The sequence below is a fragment of the Erythrolamprus reginae genome, chromosome Z (genome assembly GCF_031021105.1).
Source record: "Erythrolamprus reginae isolate rEryReg1 chromosome Z, rEryReg1.hap1, whole genome shotgun sequence".
Classification (NCBI taxonomy): domain Eukaryota; kingdom Metazoa; phylum Chordata; class Lepidosauria; order Squamata; family Dipsadidae; genus Erythrolamprus; species Erythrolamprus reginae.
Window position 1 is genome coordinate 1,879,236 of NC_091963.1, and position 17,104 is coordinate 1,896,339.

The 17,104-nt window shown below is 43.7% G+C and overlaps 1 protein-coding gene across 1 annotated transcript; it reads right to left on the reverse strand.

Annotated features, from left to right (window-relative positions):
• Positions 1–913: 913 nt before the first annotated feature.
• Positions 914–9,559, reverse strand: LOC139154822 (cathelicidin-related peptide Oh-Cath-like). The gene is made up of 4 exons (XM_070729823.1): positions 9,374–9,559; positions 6,337–6,444; positions 4,287–4,403; positions 914–1,685 (listed from the first exon to the last, which is right to left on the reverse strand). Exons 1-4 carry the CDS (start codon positions 9,557–9,559, stop codon positions 1,572–1,574), a joined length of 525 nt encoding a protein of 174 aa, XP_070585924.1. The 3' UTR covers positions 914–1,571.
• Between the last annotated feature and the right edge of the window lie 7,545 nt (positions 9,560–17,104).

Below are 17,104 nucleotides of genomic sequence, written 5' to 3' on the forward strand. Positions count from 1 at the left end.
CTTTGGGACAATCACTAGGTGACAGTGAGTTATAGTTTTCCTTTAGGCATGAAAGAGACTGGGCGAATCCCCAGGAGACTGGGAGATATAGTTCCACCTTTTGCAAGAAAGCCAACTAGGGCCAATCAGTAGGAGACAGCGAGTTCTAGTCTCACCTTAGTAAGCAAAAACCAGTCATGTGACTTGGGGCCCAACCCATCTCACAGGGTTGTTGTGTTAGAGAAAATAGGAGGGAGAAGTATTAGATATATTAGCCACCTTGAGTTACTTACAAAAACAATAATATATAGTGTACATCAAAAGGGAAAGAGGCTTTGAGTTGTTGCAATGGAAATATCCCATGTATAGAAATAGTCCTTGGTTTGCAATTGCATTTGAGCCCCAAATTTCCGTTGTTAAGTGAAACATTGGTCCACTGAATTACCTGTAACCAAGGACTACCTGTAAATCCAGTTAAGTCCAAAAAAACCAATAAAGACCTTCAAATTGAGATAAAACATTGCAAAGGAAACAGAATTGGAGATAAAAGGATGAGACATGGTTGGAAAAGAAGAAAAAACAAGATTTTTGCCCAGAAATTTGTTTATTATTATTTATTTATTTATTTAGAAAATTTACACAGCCTTTTAAATCAATCTCGGGGACTTCAGAGCTCTTTCAAAATAGAGAACGTCCTCAACTTACAACAGTTCATTTAGTGACTGCTCCAAGTTACAATGGCACTTACGCCCGTTGCAGCATTGGTCAAAATTCAGATTCTTAGCAACGTGACTCACATTTATGACGGTCTCAGTGTCAAACTTGTGAGGAGTCCAAAGGGAAGCCAGGTCCACTTAATGACCATGTGACCCACCTGACAAATACAACGATTCATTTAATAATTGCAGTCAGAAAATTCATGAAATGAGACTAACTCTCCTTAACAAATGTTTCACTTAACAACGTAAATTTTGGACTTGGTTCTGATTGTAACTCCTGTAAAGACAGGATAGAAAAATGGATTTAGCTCCAAAAAAGACTCATATTTTGCAAAGTAAAGCCTTCATCCATCTCATTTTGGTGTTTCCAGGTGATCCTCGACTTACGACCAAAGTTGAGCCCGAAATTTCTCGTCGCTAAAAGAAACATTCGTCAAGAGAATTTTGCCCTGTTTTACGACCATCCTTGCCACATTCATGAAGCGGATCCCATGCGCATGTTAAGTCATCGACATGGTTGTTAAGCGAATCTGGCTTCCCCTTTGATGTCAGAAGGTTGCCATGGGGATCTCGTGACACCCCCCCCATACAACCGTCAGTTGCCGATCATCCGAAATTTGATCACGTGACCACGGGTCTCTTTTCTCAGTGCCACTGGAAATTTAAACAGTCATTAAACGGACCGTTGTAAATCGAGGACTACCAATATTGCCATTTAAAAAAAGGAAAAAGCTGGGTTATTGATTCTAAGCCTCGTGCTCGTTATGATTCTAAGGAAAGGTCTAAATGGCAAAAGCAAAGCTGGAAAAAACAGGAGATTTTTTATTGTTTTTAAAAAACCGATGGAAGATTGGGAGATTCAGTCCTTTTCGCTTAGAGGCGGAAATTTACGCCGAAGACGAAGTGGTTGTTGTGGAGGAACTCCCGAATGCCCTTCCCGACTTGGTGGAAAAAATTCTTGAATCTCTTGACACGTTTGAGCGGGTCCTAGAGAGGAAGAACGTAGAACACAAGAGTTGTAAGGGGACCTTTGAGGTCATGTAGTCCAGCCTCTACAGTCGAGCAGGAAACCCGTCTCTCGTGTCTCTCTTCTACTTCTCAGTAGGACAGAGTTGGAGGGAGTTTGGAGGTCATCTAGTCCCACCCACTCCTCTAGAAGGAAACCCTCTTTTCCTTCTCTTCCTTCTTCTCAGAATTAGAGAGTTGGAAGGGACCTAGGAGGTCATCTAGTCCAACCCACTACTCTAGCAAGAAACCCTTGTCTCTTTTAGTTCTATTATTATTATTATTATTATTATTATTATTATTATTATTATTATTTATTAAATTTGTATGCCGCCCCTCTCCGAAGACTCGGGGCGGGTCACAACAGTAATAAAAACAATATAGCAGTGGAACAAATCTAACATTAAAAACATATAAAACCCTATCATTATTTAAAAAACCAAACAGCACATTCATACCAAACATAAAACAAAGTATTAAAAAGCCTGGGGGAAAGGTGTCTCAACTCCCCCATGCCTGGCAGTATAAGTGAGTCTTGAGTAGTTTACGAAAGACAGGAAGGGTGGGGGCAGTTCTAATCTCTGGGGGGAGTTGGTTCCAGAGGGCCGGGGCCACCACAGAGAAGGCTCTTCCCCTGGGCCGCCAAACGACATTGTTTAGTCGACGGGACCCGGAGAAGACCAACTCTGTGGGACCTTATCGGTCGCTGGGATTTGTGCAGTAGCAGGCGGTTCCGGAGGTACTCTGGTCCAATGCCATGTAGGGCTTTAAAGGTCATGACCAACACTTTGAATTGTGACCGGAAACTGATCGGCAGCCAATGCAAGCCACGGAGTGTTGAAGAAACGTGGGCGAATCTTGGAAGCCCCACAATGGTTCTACACGACCTGAAGTTTCCGAACATTTTTCAAAGGTAGTTCTCCTCCTTCCCTCCTCCTCTTTCTCAGAATTATACAGTTGGAAGGGGACCATCTAGTCCAGTCGTGGGGAGTAGCCGGTGCTCCGTCCCAGTAGGAAATTCCAGGATGTGTGCGCCCCCAACGCACCCCCGCATGAGATTTGGCTCCTGCGCATGCACAGCAAGCAAAATCTTGTGGAAGGATACTCGCGCCAGTGAGATTTTGATAATTTTCACTGCTTTTTTGGTTCTGCGCATGGACGGAAGCAAAAAATCAGCAAAATTGCCAAAATATTGCTCGTATGCGCATCCTCTCTCAAGATTTCACTTGCTGCACATGTACAGAAGCCAAATCTCACACCGATGGGTGCGCGCATGCCCGTAATGGCCTTGGAGGGCGCACCGGTAGGAGGTAGGAGGAGCAGCCCTTCACACATCTACAAACCTATGGCACGCCTGTCACAGATGGCACGTGGAGCCATATTTTGAGGGTACGCAAGACGTTGCCCTATGTCACCTCCAGCGCACATGTGCATGAGGGTACGCTGATTTTCAGCCTTGGGAAAAAACTGGACTTCCGGTTTGCACGTTGTCCTGTTTTTCGCCCTCCGGATGCCTCAGGAAACCTTCCCTGAAGCCCCAGAGTACAAAAACCCTCCAGAGTGCAAAAAAACAGCACAACACACAAACCGGAAGTTTAGAAAACGCACTTCCGATTTGCCCATTGTGCTGTTTTTTTGCGCTCTGGAGGGTTCACAGAAGCTTTCTGAAGCCCCGGAGTACTAATACAAAAGACCTAAGTGCCAAAGCCCACTGCAACAACATCACCAAGAAGGCTTCAAGAGTTGTTAATCTAATCCTACATAGCTTGTGCTCTGGAAATCTCACACTACTTACCAGAGCATACAAAACTTTTGCCAGACCCATCCTCGAATACAGCTCATCTGTTTGGAACCCATATCACATCTCAGACATTAACACCCTTGAAAATGTCCAAAGATACTTCACCAGAAGAGCCCTTCACTCCTCCACTCGAAACAGAAGACCCTACGAGACTAGACTTTCAATCCTGGGCCTAGAAATCTTAGAACTAAGCCGCCTTAGTATTGCCCACAAGATCATATGCTGCAACGTCCTGCCTGTCAACAACTACTTCAGTTTCAACCACAACAACACAAGAGCACACAACAGATTCAAGCTCAATATTAACCGCTGCAATCTTGACTCTAAAAAATATGACTTTAGTAATAGAGTTGTTGAAGCGTGGAACTCATTACCGGACTCTGTAGTATCATCCTCTAACCCCCAACATTTTACCCTTAGACTGTCCACGGTTGACCTCTCCAGATTCCTAAGAGGTCAGTAAGGAGCGTACATAAGTGCACTAGAGTGTCTTCTGACCCCTGTCCTATTGTCTCTCCTATATCCCATATATCTTCTCTTCTATCCCTATATCTTTCTTCTATTCTCTCGTTGATTATTTTATCATCTCTTCTATTCTTTCTCTAATTCTATTTCCTCGAAGGTGTCCTCTATTACCTTCATTGTGTATTATTGTGTATTGGACAAAATAAATAAATAAATAAATTAATAAACAAAACAAACAAACAAACAAACAAACAAATAAAATGGTTCCACCCTCCTCCTAGTTTTTCAAGGCCATGCTGGGAGCCCCCACCGCTTACCTTCCTCTTCCCCTCCTCCTCCTCCTCCTTCACTGCTCCCGCCACGGTGTCACAGGTGAGAACAGCCACGGGGGGCCTCTCCTGGAGGAAGTAGTAGCCCATGCATTGTCTGAGCAGCTGCAGAGGAGGGAAAAAATGGGTGGTGAGAATCAAAATACCTCTTACAACTCAGATTCTGTGGCCTCTGCCTTCTGCTTTCCTACAGAGGGAATAAGAACCTAGGAGGAGCCCTGCTGAATGGGGCCAAAGCCCATCGAGTCCAGCATTCTGGACCAGACAGTGGGCCCCCAATTGTCCATGGGAAATCTTGAGCAGAAAGAGAAGGCAAGACCCTCCCTTTCCCTTGACCCCCAACAAATGGGACCCGAGGGAACCCTGCCTGCCTCAACCAACATAGAGGGGGCACTTGGACATCCATTTGACCCATCCTCTGGGTGAAGAAATGTTTCCCTTGATTTGTCCTCACTTTCTTACCTATGAACTTTAGGGAGGGCCCCCTCGTCTTCGTATTGTGTGAAAGAGAAAATGATTTTTCTCTATCCACCAATTGTCCATGGGAAATCTTGAGCAGAAAGAGAAGGCAAGACCTTCCCTTTCCCTTGACCCCCAGCAAATGGGACCCAAGGGAACCCTGCCTGCCTCAACCAACATAAAGGTGGCACTTGGACATCCGTTTCAATAACTACCTGTAATACACTTGGCATCCATGAATCTGTCCAATCCTGCCTTGAAGCTCCTCAGGCTGACAGCTGTCACAACTTATTCTGGAAGTGAATTCCATAAACCAACAACCCTCTGGGTGAAGAAATATTTCCCTTGATTTGTCCTCACTTTCTTACCTATGAGTTTAGAGAGGGCCCCCTCGCCCTGGTATTGTGTGATAGAGAAAAGAACTTTTCCCTATCCACCTTTTCTATCCCATGCATGATTTTATACCCTTCGATCAAGTCACCCCTTAAACGCCGTCTTTCAAGGCTGAAGAGACCAAGGCGATGCAACCTGGTTTCATAAGGGAGGGGCTCCATTTCCTTGATCATTCTTGTTGCCCTTTTTGCATCTCTGAGTCTACGGAGAGGGGCAGCATACAAAACTAATAAATAAATAAATAAATAAAATTTTGGAGGGGGGCCTAAGAGTTGGCTTGGAGAACCGAGAAGTAGATGTCCCTCAAGACAGAGAAGTTGAAGAGCTCTTTCTTCATCCCAATGGGAATGGTGGTCCAATTTCACCTCTGCCTCCAGAGTTGGGTGGCATACAGGTTTAATTAATTAATTAATTAATTAATGAACTCAATCTGTATAGTCTGGAGGACAGGAGGGAAAGGGAGGACATGATCGAAACATTTAAATATGTTAAAGGGTTAAATAAGGTGTTTTAATAGGAAAGTGAACACAAGAACAAGGGGGAACAATCCTAGGGTACTTGGGGGAAAGATCAGAAGCAACGTGAGAAAATATTATTTTACTGAAAGAGTAGTAGATGCTTGGAACGAACTTCCAGCAGACCTGGCTGGTAAATCCACAGTAACTGAACTTAAGCATGCCTGGGATAAACATAGATCCATCTTAAGATAAAATACAGGAAATAGTACACTGCTCAAAAAAATAAATAAAGGGAACACTTAAACAACAGAATATAACTGCAAGTAAATCAAACTTCTGTGAAATCCACTTAGGAAGCAACGATGATTGACAGTCAATCTCACATGCTGTTGTGCAAATGGAATATTTCATTCATTCAGATCTAGGATGTGTTATTTGAGTGTTCCCTTTATTTATTTTTTTGAGCAGTATATAAAGGCAGAATAGATGGACTACGGGGTATTTTTCTGCCATTGATCTTCTATGTTTCTAAATGAAGAAGAAGAGGAAGAGGAGGAGGAGGAGGAGGAGGAGGAGGAGGAAGAAGAAGAAGAAGAAGAAGAAGAAGAAGAAGAAGAAGAAGAAGAAGAAGAAGAAGAAGAAGAAGAAGAAGACCCTGCAGAGGGGTCCCATAGACCTGCCTCCATCTACCATAGATCACCCAACCAGCTTGGATATCCATCGCTCACCCCGTTTTCTTTGAAGTCACATTCGTCCATGGAAAACTCTTCTTCTGCCGTGCACACCGTCTGTTGGATGGTGAAGTTCAGCTCTTGGTTACCTTCGGAATAGGGATCCTGGAAAGAACACGTGGCAAAACCAAATGGCTAGTTTGAAGGCCCCCGGGACCTCCTCCCCTTCGAGGTTGGAATCATTTCTGAACGGCTCTTGATGTCGCCACTCGGAATGGAAACAGGAGAATTTGATTTAAATTTTGGAAGGCAGGTGGCGAAGATGAGAAATGGTGGTAGCACCTATACAGTGTTTCCCAACCTTGGCAACTTGAAGATATTTGGACTTCAACTCCCAGAATTCCTCAGCCAGCATTATATAAGTGTTACCACCATTTCTCATCTTCGCTGGCTGGGGAATTCTGGGAGTTGAAGTCCAAATATCTTCAAGTTGCCAAGGTTGGGAAACATTGTAATGATATAACAAAAAATGTACTTATAGTTTAAACTTTAAACCAGTGAAGGGCTACCAAAATTTTTACTACCACACTGTGGGCGTGGCTTATATAGGACGCCCTGCATTTTCTTTCAACATCTTTCGTTGCAAATTGGGTGGTTTGGGGTGGAGCTCCATTTTTGCTACCCCAGTATGGTTCCCCAGCCCCTCCCGGTCTGGGCAGAAGCCCACCCCTGCTTTTAACATATAGAACTTTACTTTATGATATATTATGCATAGTTTCTTTTATTAAAGATATATATATATATATGTCACATGTTGTTGTTTTTTTTGCTGAATTTGAAAATTAAGGGAGACTAGGATAGATCTATTTCAGCCTTATTTTGTCCTCATCAGCTAGCCATACCCTCACTGGGACTTGAACCTGCAACCTTTGCCTTGTAAGGCAGAGAATTAACCTCTAGGTTACAGTATCCAATCCCTTCAGCTTTGCACCAGGGAAGGGTTACATATTTTTGTGTCGAATCACCCTGGTGTATTGAAGGAACATCACAGCTCCTTTTTTGCCTCACTTATATATGTAGATTGTTCTGAGTTCGGGTTTTACCCCATGTAATATTTTGTATGTATATATATATAATTTTTATTAGCTATATGATACAATATCAAAATTTAGATAAAAGAGATTTTATTATTGTTTGCATTGATGTAATGTAACCTTTTATAGTAAGATGGAGAGGAAGAATTTTTATTTAGACTTTTAAGAATTGACAGTGTTGTATAAAAATAATAAAAATGTTTAGATGGGGAGAGATAAGAGCCTCCATTGAGTGAGTAATAAGAAAATAAAAGTTTATATGTGATTGATTTTAAGCATCGTAGTTGTGTTTATAACTATGTATTGTTTTATTTTATGCTGGAGAAAATAGAAAAAATTATACCCAGGAAGTGGCTGTGAAGATGAGTCCATGCCAGTCCTAGAAGTTCTGGATTCCATGCCCATGATCCTTTTATATTTGACTTTTATATTATCATTGTCCCATGGCAGGGGTAGGCAAATTTGGCTCTTCTATGACATGTGGACTTCAACTCCCAGAATTCCTGAGCTAGCATGATTGGCTCAGGAATTCTGGGAGTTGAAGTCCCCAAGTCATAGAAGAGCCAACGTTGCCTACCCCTGTCCTATGGGATGGGGCGGCATTATAAGTCAAATCAATCAAATTAAATTAAGTTAAATCCTGATTGACCACAGATCAAGACTTTTTGAGATCTCCATGTTAGGAGAACAAGGTGAGTGGGTCTCTCTTTCTCAGCTAGTTCGGAAACAGTCCCCAAGGGGATGTGTCTACTCTACCTGATGAGGTCCACCCTGGGCCTGAAATAGCTCTCTCAAGTCATGTTAGGGTATTTCAGTTTTTAACCTCACTTGGGAAGACCATGACTTTAGCGGAATGGTGTCCTTTTCTGCTTTAAACGAATGTCCAATGTGCCATGAGCTCATGAAAGAGTCTTGACCACCCTTGGAGGTGAGAGGTCTCCTGGGTGTAGTAGGGAAAATGCTATACCAGCAGCAACAGAAGCCTTCTCAGACACTGGAGATACTAGGAGAATTTGGGGCTCTCCTCTCTCCCTGCCTTTCTGTCTGTCTATCTGTCTGTCTGTCTCTCTCTCTCTCTCTCTGTCTCTCTCTCCAGTCTCTCTGTGTCTCTCTCTTTCCCCGTCTGTCTGTCTCTCCCACTCTCTGTTTCTTTGTTTCTGTCTCTCTCTCTCTCACTGTCTCTCCCTGTCTCTCTTGGTCTCTGTCTCTCTCTGTGTCTCTCTCTGTGTGTCTCTGTCTCTCTCTCTCTGTCTTTCTCTCTCTCTCTCTCTCTCTCTCTGACTGCCCTACTTCTCAGGCTGATGATCCAGTAGAAGGACACACAGATGGGGAAGTTGTGTTTGCTGCCTTCATCCTCTGGGGGTGGGGGAGGTAGACCATATATATTGTCATCCTCTTCAACAGGGACTTCATGACTATCAATATCACCATGACCAACAACTTCATCTTCCTCCTTCCCCTCCTCCCTATCATCACTTTCATCATCATCATGTTCTTCAACATCACCTTTCTTCTCACCATCCTCATCATCACCACCCACAATTCACCCTTTTCAACTTCATCATTGACATTACCATCCTCACTTTCTTCAACTTCATCCTCCATCTTCCTCAACTTCATCCCTGTCCTCCTCACCTTCATCATCCCTGTCCTCCTCACCCTCCTCAACCCCATCCTCACCTTCATCATCCCCATCCTCAACTTTATCCTCCATCCTCCTCAACGTCATCCCTTCCTCCTCACCTTCGTCACCCTCCATCCTCCTCAACTTCATCCCTATCGTCCTCACCTTCATCCCTGTCCTCTGTCATCCCTGTCCTCACCTTCATCAACCCCATCCTCACCATCCCCATCCCCATCCTCCTCAACTTCATTATCTCCATCCTCCTCATCATCTTTATCATCCCCATCCTTCTCAACTTCATCATCCCCATCCTCCACAACTTCATCACTTCCATTATCTCCATCCTATGCCATGCCACCCCCTACCAAATCCATACCCATTCAGGCTGGGGAACAGCCTCCACGAGACGGTAGAGAGAATCTTCTCTGGCTTTCTTATTGAAGATCTCCACTCCGAGACGTAGGGCCTCATCATAGCTCAAGGGATTGTGGGGTAGGTGGGGGCTCCCAGAGGCCGAAAGAACCCCAACCAGCATCAAAGTCTTCCAGAAGAACCCTTCCATGCTTGGTCCAAAGCTGATGTGGTCCTCAGGACCACGACACCCTCCTTTTATGTCCTGCTACGCAGATTGTCCAGCTGCTGGTGGACAGCCAGGGGTTTCCCCCGCATTGAATTCTCCCTTTCTTGGAAAGAGGACTGAGACAAAGCAGAGCTGACCAGGAACTGTTTTCTTTAGGTGAGAAAACGGAGGACAAGGAAACAGGTGCTGCACCTGGCAGCCCCACGGAGAGTGGTCGGTGTAGGTTACAATCAACCACCGTTTCCTCCATTCACGAAGGTTAGGGATCGTTGCCAAGGAGTGACCTCAGAGCAGGAGACCTTTCATCCCCACTAAACAATCTGGCGTGGGATATTTTCTTTTTGGCATGGTGCACAACAGGGTAGGGCAACATGGTGGTTATGGCGCTGGTGTTCATCCTTTGCTTTCAAAGAGCCGGGGTGGCACAGTGGTTAGGGTACACCACTGCAGGCTACTTCATCTCACTGCTAACTGTAGTTCAGCAGTTCAAATCTCACCACCGGCTCAAGATTGACTCAGCCTTCCCTCCTTCTGAAGTGGGTCAAATGAGGACCCAGATTGTTGAGGGCAATATAAGAACACAAGAACCTAAGAAGAGCCATGTTGAATCAGGCCAAACCTCATTGAGTCCAGCATTCTGGGTCACACAATGGCCCACCAATTGTCCATGGGCATCTTGAGCAGAAAGAGAAGGCAAGACCCTCCCTTTCCCTTGACCCCCAACAAATGGGACCCAAGGGAACCCTGCCTGCCTCAACCAACATAGAGGCAGCACTTGGACATCCATTTCAATAACCACCTATGATACGCTTGGCATCCATGAATCTGTCCAATCCTGCCTTGAAGCTATCCAGACTGACAGCTGTCATGACCTCTTCTGGAAGGGAATCCCATCAACCAAGGACCCTCTGGGGGAAGAAGAAATATTTCCCTTGATTTGTCCTCACTTTCTTACCTGTGAGCTTTAGGGAGGGCCCCCTCCTCCTATACACTTCAATCAAGTCACCTCTCCAACGCCGTCTTTCAAGGCTGAAGAGACCAAGGCATTGCAACCTGGTTTCCTAAGGGAGGGGCTCCATTTCCTTGATCCTTCTTGTTGCCCTTTTTTGCACCTTTTCCAGTCCCATTCTATCCTTCTTAAAATGTGGTGACCAGAACTGTACACAGGACTCCAAGTATGGTCTCACCATCGATTTGTACAGAGGCAATACAATACTTATTTTCAATTTCCTTCCTAGTATGTATGCTGTATGCTTTTTTATATACTGGGGTTTTAAGGCTTTTTAATGTAAAATTGTTATTTTAAACTTGAATATTAGATTTGTTACTGTGTATTGTTTTTATCATTGCTGTGAGCCGCCCCGAGCCTGCGGAGAGGGGCGGCATACAAATCTAATAAATAATAATAATAATAATAATAATAATAATAATAATAATAATGCCAAGCATGGAATATGCTGATTCTGTAAACTGTATAGAGCGCTGTAAAAGCGCTGTGAAGCGGTATATAAGTCTAAATGCTATTGTTATTCGCCTGTTGCTCCCCTCAACTCTGCCTCTTAAAATTGGTTGTTTTCCCCAATGGAGTTTTCAGGCTCGCAATGTCACGTGTGGAACCACAGGATTGTGCAAATAACATTGATTGTGCAAAACCTAAATGTTGTGGGTTGTCGTAAGACCCTTGGAAGGACGGCTGCGATGGGGCCAACCCCAGAGAGAAGAAGGACGTGCTGAGTCACCTGAACTTTGTAGGGAAAGTCCTCACAAAAGAGGGAACTCACAACTCAGCCGTTGTGGTGTGGGAAGCACAATGGGGAACATTGGGTTATGACCCTGGACAGAACCTGGAAACTCAAAAGGGGAACTCTCGAATCTGTGTCTCACGATATATCACCTGGTTTTGCTATGTATTTCTTTGTTCCACTGGTTTATAGTTTGCCTTTATTGTGGCTAATATTCCATCTTCTTCCTATTTCCCCCACAACAACTGCTTGCAATGTGGGTTGGACTGAGAAAGAAGGACGGGCCCAGGGTCACCCAGTTGCCTTTCATGCCTAAGGCGGGACTAGAACTTCAAATAACATATTTATTTGTTTGTTTGTTTGTTTGTTTGTTTATTGGTTGGTTGGTTGGTTGATTGATTTGATTTGATTTTTATGCCGCCCTTCTCCTTAGATTCAGGGCGGCTTACAACATGTTAGCAATATCACTTTTTAACAGAGCAAGGTTATTGCCCCCACAATCCGGGTCCTCATTTTACCCACCTCGGAAGGATGGAAGGCTGAGTCGGTGGTGAGATTTGAACCGCTGATCTACAGAACTACAGTCAGCTTCAGTGGCCTGCAGTACAGCACTCTATCTGCTGCGCCACCCCGCCTCTTTATATCTGCCCTGGATGTACCCCATTTTAATTTAAAGCACTAGGTAACTAGGTTGTGAACAGGAGGAGGGGGGGGAGGAAGTCTGTAGGGTCTTTGATATTCTCTGAATTTTGTTGGGGTTTTTTGCAGACATTTCATGACCCAACTAGGTAACATCATCATCAATGCCAGAAGGAGGTGAGGTTGCAATATGTGCATCTAGGTTATTGTCAATTATTGCAACAATACAGGAAACCTATCTCATTAAAAAAAATTAGACAAAGATAAGTATTATTTAATGATACACATACTGACAGCAGCCAGAATGGTGGTGACTCAAAGTTGGAAGCAACCTAATTTATCGGAGGACTCACTGATCCTTAAAAAAATCATGGACTGTGCAGAGGTAGATGCATTAACACTTAAATTAAGAAATAAAGAAAACCCACCTCTGCCGTCAGGCTTGGGGGAACTGAGACACCTCCCCTTGCCTATGTAGTTTTATGTATGGAATGTTTGTGTGTATGTTTTTATATAAGGTTTTTTTTAGGTTTTTAATGTAAAATTGTTATTTTAGACTTAATATTAGATTTGTCATTGTATACTGTTTTATCACTGCTGTGAGCCGCCCCGAGTCTGCGGAGAGGGGCGGCATACAAATCTAAAAAATAAATGAATGAATGAATGAATGAATGAATGAATGAATGAATGAATGAATGAATAAATAAATAAATGCTACCAGAATTTGGTTGTTTTCTTGCAGACCCTACATGACCCAACTAGGTAACATTATCAGTGCTAGAAGCAAGTGGAGGGTTGTGGGGAGGGGTTGGGGAAGGGGAGAGGGGGAGGGGGAAAGGGGGGAGTGTCAATAAATCAATTGCTGAAGTCCCATCATGGTGACTGGAAAATTCTGCGAAGTCCAGCATATCTTAAAAGTTGCCAAATCTGTGAACGATGGCTGTCAATCATCCCCAATCTCAGCACTCACACACACACAAAACACAGACCAAAAGCTGCACTTTTCGGCCCCAACCAACCAACACCAGCCAGTGAAGGTAGGCCAACCGAGAAGACTCTTGATTTTAGCTGCCTAAATTTTAGCAGGCGGAGAAACAAGGCGGATTTTGGGTGGAGTGGGGGTAGCGTCACCCCAAAGCTGAAGCCCACCCAACTCCTTTGTGCCCCACAACAGTGGCAATCCATCCCTCTATGCAAACCCTAGTAGGACAACTAGTTCTTTCCATAGTAAAAGTGTTTTCCTGTAAAGGATCGATTCCCTGCTGGACTCTGTTGTGAGTGTCCATCTCAGGGCATGTCAGACTCTGAGGAGGATGAGCCAGGCCCCTCTGGGTACCCTTGGCCACGGGGGTTGACAGAGGAAGCAGAGAGCGAGAGTGAGCCAGATAGTGACTTGAATGAGCTTGAGGAACCACTAGAGGGAGCTGATGTGACACTGGTGGAGTGGTCGCAGTCAGAGAGTGAGGAAGACACCAGAGTGGAAAGCCAGTGGATTGACCCTCGCTATAGAAGGTTATTGAGAAGGTGAGAGGAGATACAAAGTAAAAAGTATTAGCTTACAGCCTTAGCCTCTTTGAGATGTGATGTCACTTCCAGGCAGTGTAAAGGCAAAGGAGTGTGGGAAATGGGGTGTGGAGATTCAACGTTGTTCAATGGAAGAGATGTGGAACTGGGGGTGCGCTTGAAAGAAGCTTTAAAACCATGATTTCCACCACAATAACACTCATTCTCAGATGGATGCTGGTTGGCAGGAATCTGGTGAGTGTAAATCATAGGCTTCAATGATAAACGGACTTTGTTATCTACTGGAATGCTAATTAAACCAAGCTTGGCGTTTTTCCTGGACCTTGTTGACATTTAGTTCCCCAAAAGAAAATCCTCCCTACTCTGAGTTTTTTCAAAAACCTGCTTTCACTATGTGTGCTTATATCTATAAAGAGTTTGATTTATTCATAAAATAAAGGGGACCCAGGGGAAGAGCCTTCTCTGTGGCAGCCCCGGCCCTTTGGAACCAACTCCCCCCAGAGATTAGAACTGCCCCCACCCTCCTTGCTTTTCGTAAGCTGCTTAAAACCCACCTCTTCCCTCAGGCATGGGGAAACTGAGATATTCTTTCCCCCTAGGCCTTTACAATTTATGCATGGTATGTCTATATGTATGTTTGGTTTTTATAATAAGGGGTTTTTTTAAAAGTTATTTTACTATTGGATTGGATTGTTACATGCTGTTTTTATCATTGTTGTTAGCTGCCCCGAGTCTACGGAGAGGGATGGCATACAAATCCAATAAATGAATGAATGAATGAATGAATGAATGAATGAATGAATGAATGAATGAATAAATAAATAAATAAATAAATAATAAAGGATTTTTGAGTCGGGGGTTTCACTCCAAGGGCTGTGCACAGAACAGACTCCTTCTGAAAATCAGTGTGGGCTGTGTAATTGTGTAATAGCCCAATTGCGCAGTTTTTGTCTAGTTGTCTGTGACCTCTTTGTGTGTATATGTGTGTGTTTTGTGGCTGATAAATCATATTTTCAGGAATGTTTTCCTCCAGTTAGAAGGGTCCATGGGGGTAATCTACTCCAACCCCCTGCTCGAGCAGGGAACCCTGATAGAATAGCAGAGTTGGAAAAGAGAATTATAATTCTCCACATTTTAACTGTGACAAGAATTTTGTATGCCCAATTCTGGAAACAAGAAAAAACCCCAACTACTCTTAAACTTATAATAAAAATTATGGAATGCGCATAAATGTCGAAATTGACCATGGAAATTCAAAACAGAGATGAATCGGATTTTTACAAAGCCTGGGGAAAATGATACTATTGGCTCAACCAAAAAAATATATATACCAAAACATCATTAAGAAAGAAAGTAATATTAATTGTGCTCTTTATCAACACAACAGATGAAATGAAAACAATGTATATTTTAAACCACACAAGACTTATGCTGAAGTCTCTCTTCGAACCCTACAAACCAATTTTCAAATGACTGTTCATCAATACAAAGACATAACTGTTAAAGATCACAAACATACAATTAAACTTCATAAAAATTAGGGATTGGGCAGAATTAAATTAAATTAAATTAAATTAAAAAGTCAACTGGAGAGTCGACACAGCTATCCCTTTCTCTCTTTTTCTCTCATCTTTTCTTTTCCCTTCTACCTTTTAATCTTTATTTTTATTTTTTCCCTTTTTATATTATGTTATGTTGTCCAATTTGTGATGTTTTAAATGTATATATTTAATAAAGATAATTTTTTTTAAAAAACAGACTTAGAAGGGACCACAGAGGTCATCCAATCCAGCCCCCGGCTCAAATAGGGGACCCTTATAGAATCATAGAGTTGGAAGGGACCTCCAAGGGCAGGGGTAGGCAAAGTGGGCTCTTCTATGACATGTGGACTTCAATTCCCAGAATACCTCAGCTAGCATGATTGGCTCAGGAGTTCTGGGAGTTGAAGTCCACAAGTCATAGAAGAGCCCACTTTGCCTACCCCTGTCCAAGGTCATCCAATCCAGCCCCCTGCTCAAGCAGGAGAGCCTTACAGAATCATAGCGTTGGAAGGGACCTCGGGGGGTCATCTAGTCCAACCCCCTGCTCAAAGGAGGAGGAGGCCCCATTGATTATGGTTATAGGAACCCTGCTGGGAAGGTCACATGACCACAGGATGCTACACCTGTCCGAAGCAGAGACAGTCCACAACCTACAACCATAATCGAGCTCAAACTTTCCACTGCTAATTGGGAAAGGTGTTAAGTGAGTTTTGACCTATTTTATGGCCTTTGTTATGTGAATCACTGCAGTTGTGAAGTTAGTCAAACGGTCGCTAAGCGAGTCCAGCTCCCACTTTGGACTTTGCTGGCCAGAAGGTCACAATAATAAGGGACCTCACGTGACTTCAGGACATTGTGACCGTCATAAATACAAATCAGCGTTCTGAATTTCGATCCTGTGACCAGGGGGACACGGCAGGCGTTAGTGTGAACGGGGGGCCCCTCGGTCCGTTTTCAGTGCCGTCGTAACTTGAAACGGTCACTAAACGAACGGCTGTAAGTGGAGGTTCTGAATGTGCCTCTTCTTTCTACCTTTATTGCTGATTCGCCCTCAGGTCAAAAGTGGAGACGGCCGGTTCTCTGATGGGAGGAAAAACAGATCCAGAATTGGGGGAAAGTCTTTTGCCCCCTCAAACGGAGCCAATGCAGGGAGGGTTTGTGGGAGGAAAAAGAGGGGGCAGGTGGCTCTGATGGCCAGAGAGGGGATTTGGGAATTAGGATTCATATTTCCTGGGAAGGAAACAGGGAATTCCTTGTGTTTCTTTTAAATCTTTTTGTTTTTCTGCATTCTTCTTGTCTTTTTTGGTGGTTCTTAGTGAAGTGAAAGTCCTTCTTTCTTTCTTTCTTTCTCTCCCTCTTTCTTTCCTTCAATCCTTTCTCCCCCTTTCCCCTTCCTTCATTTTTCTTCCATCCCCCACCTTCCCTTCCTTCCTTCCCCTTTTCTTTTCCTTTCTTTCCTATTCCTTCATTATTCTTCCACCCTCACTCCTCTCCCACCCTTCCTTCTTTCCTTCCTTCCCTTTTTCTTTCCCTTACTCTTTCCTTCATTTCTTTCCCCACTACTTCTTCCTTCATTTTTCTTCCTCCCCCTCCCTCCCTTCCTTCCTTCTTCCTTCCTTTCCCCACTTCTTAATTTTTCTTCCTTTCACCCCCCCTCCCTCTCCCTCCCCTCCCTCCCCTCCTTCTTTCTTTCTTTCCTTCCTTCCCTTTTTCTTTTCCTTTCTCTTTCCATTTCTTTCCCCACTTCTTCCTTCATTTTTCTACCTCCCTTCCCACTTTCTTTCCTTTCTTTTTCTTTCTTCTTCCTTCCTTTCCCCACTTTTTAATTTTTCTTCCTCCCCCCTTCCTTCTTTCTTTCCTTCCTTCCCTTTTTCTTTTCCTTTCTCTTTCCTTCCTTCCTTTCCCACTACTTTCTTCTTCCTTCAATTTTCTTCCTCCCTCCCTCCTTTTCATCTCCTTCTCTCTCTCTCTTTCCTTCTTTCTTTCTCTCTCTCTCTCTCTCTTTCCTTCTTTCTTTCTCACCTTTACCATCAAAAGTGTTTCCCGCCAGAGGAGAGAAAAAACCCAGAAGATTCCAGCTG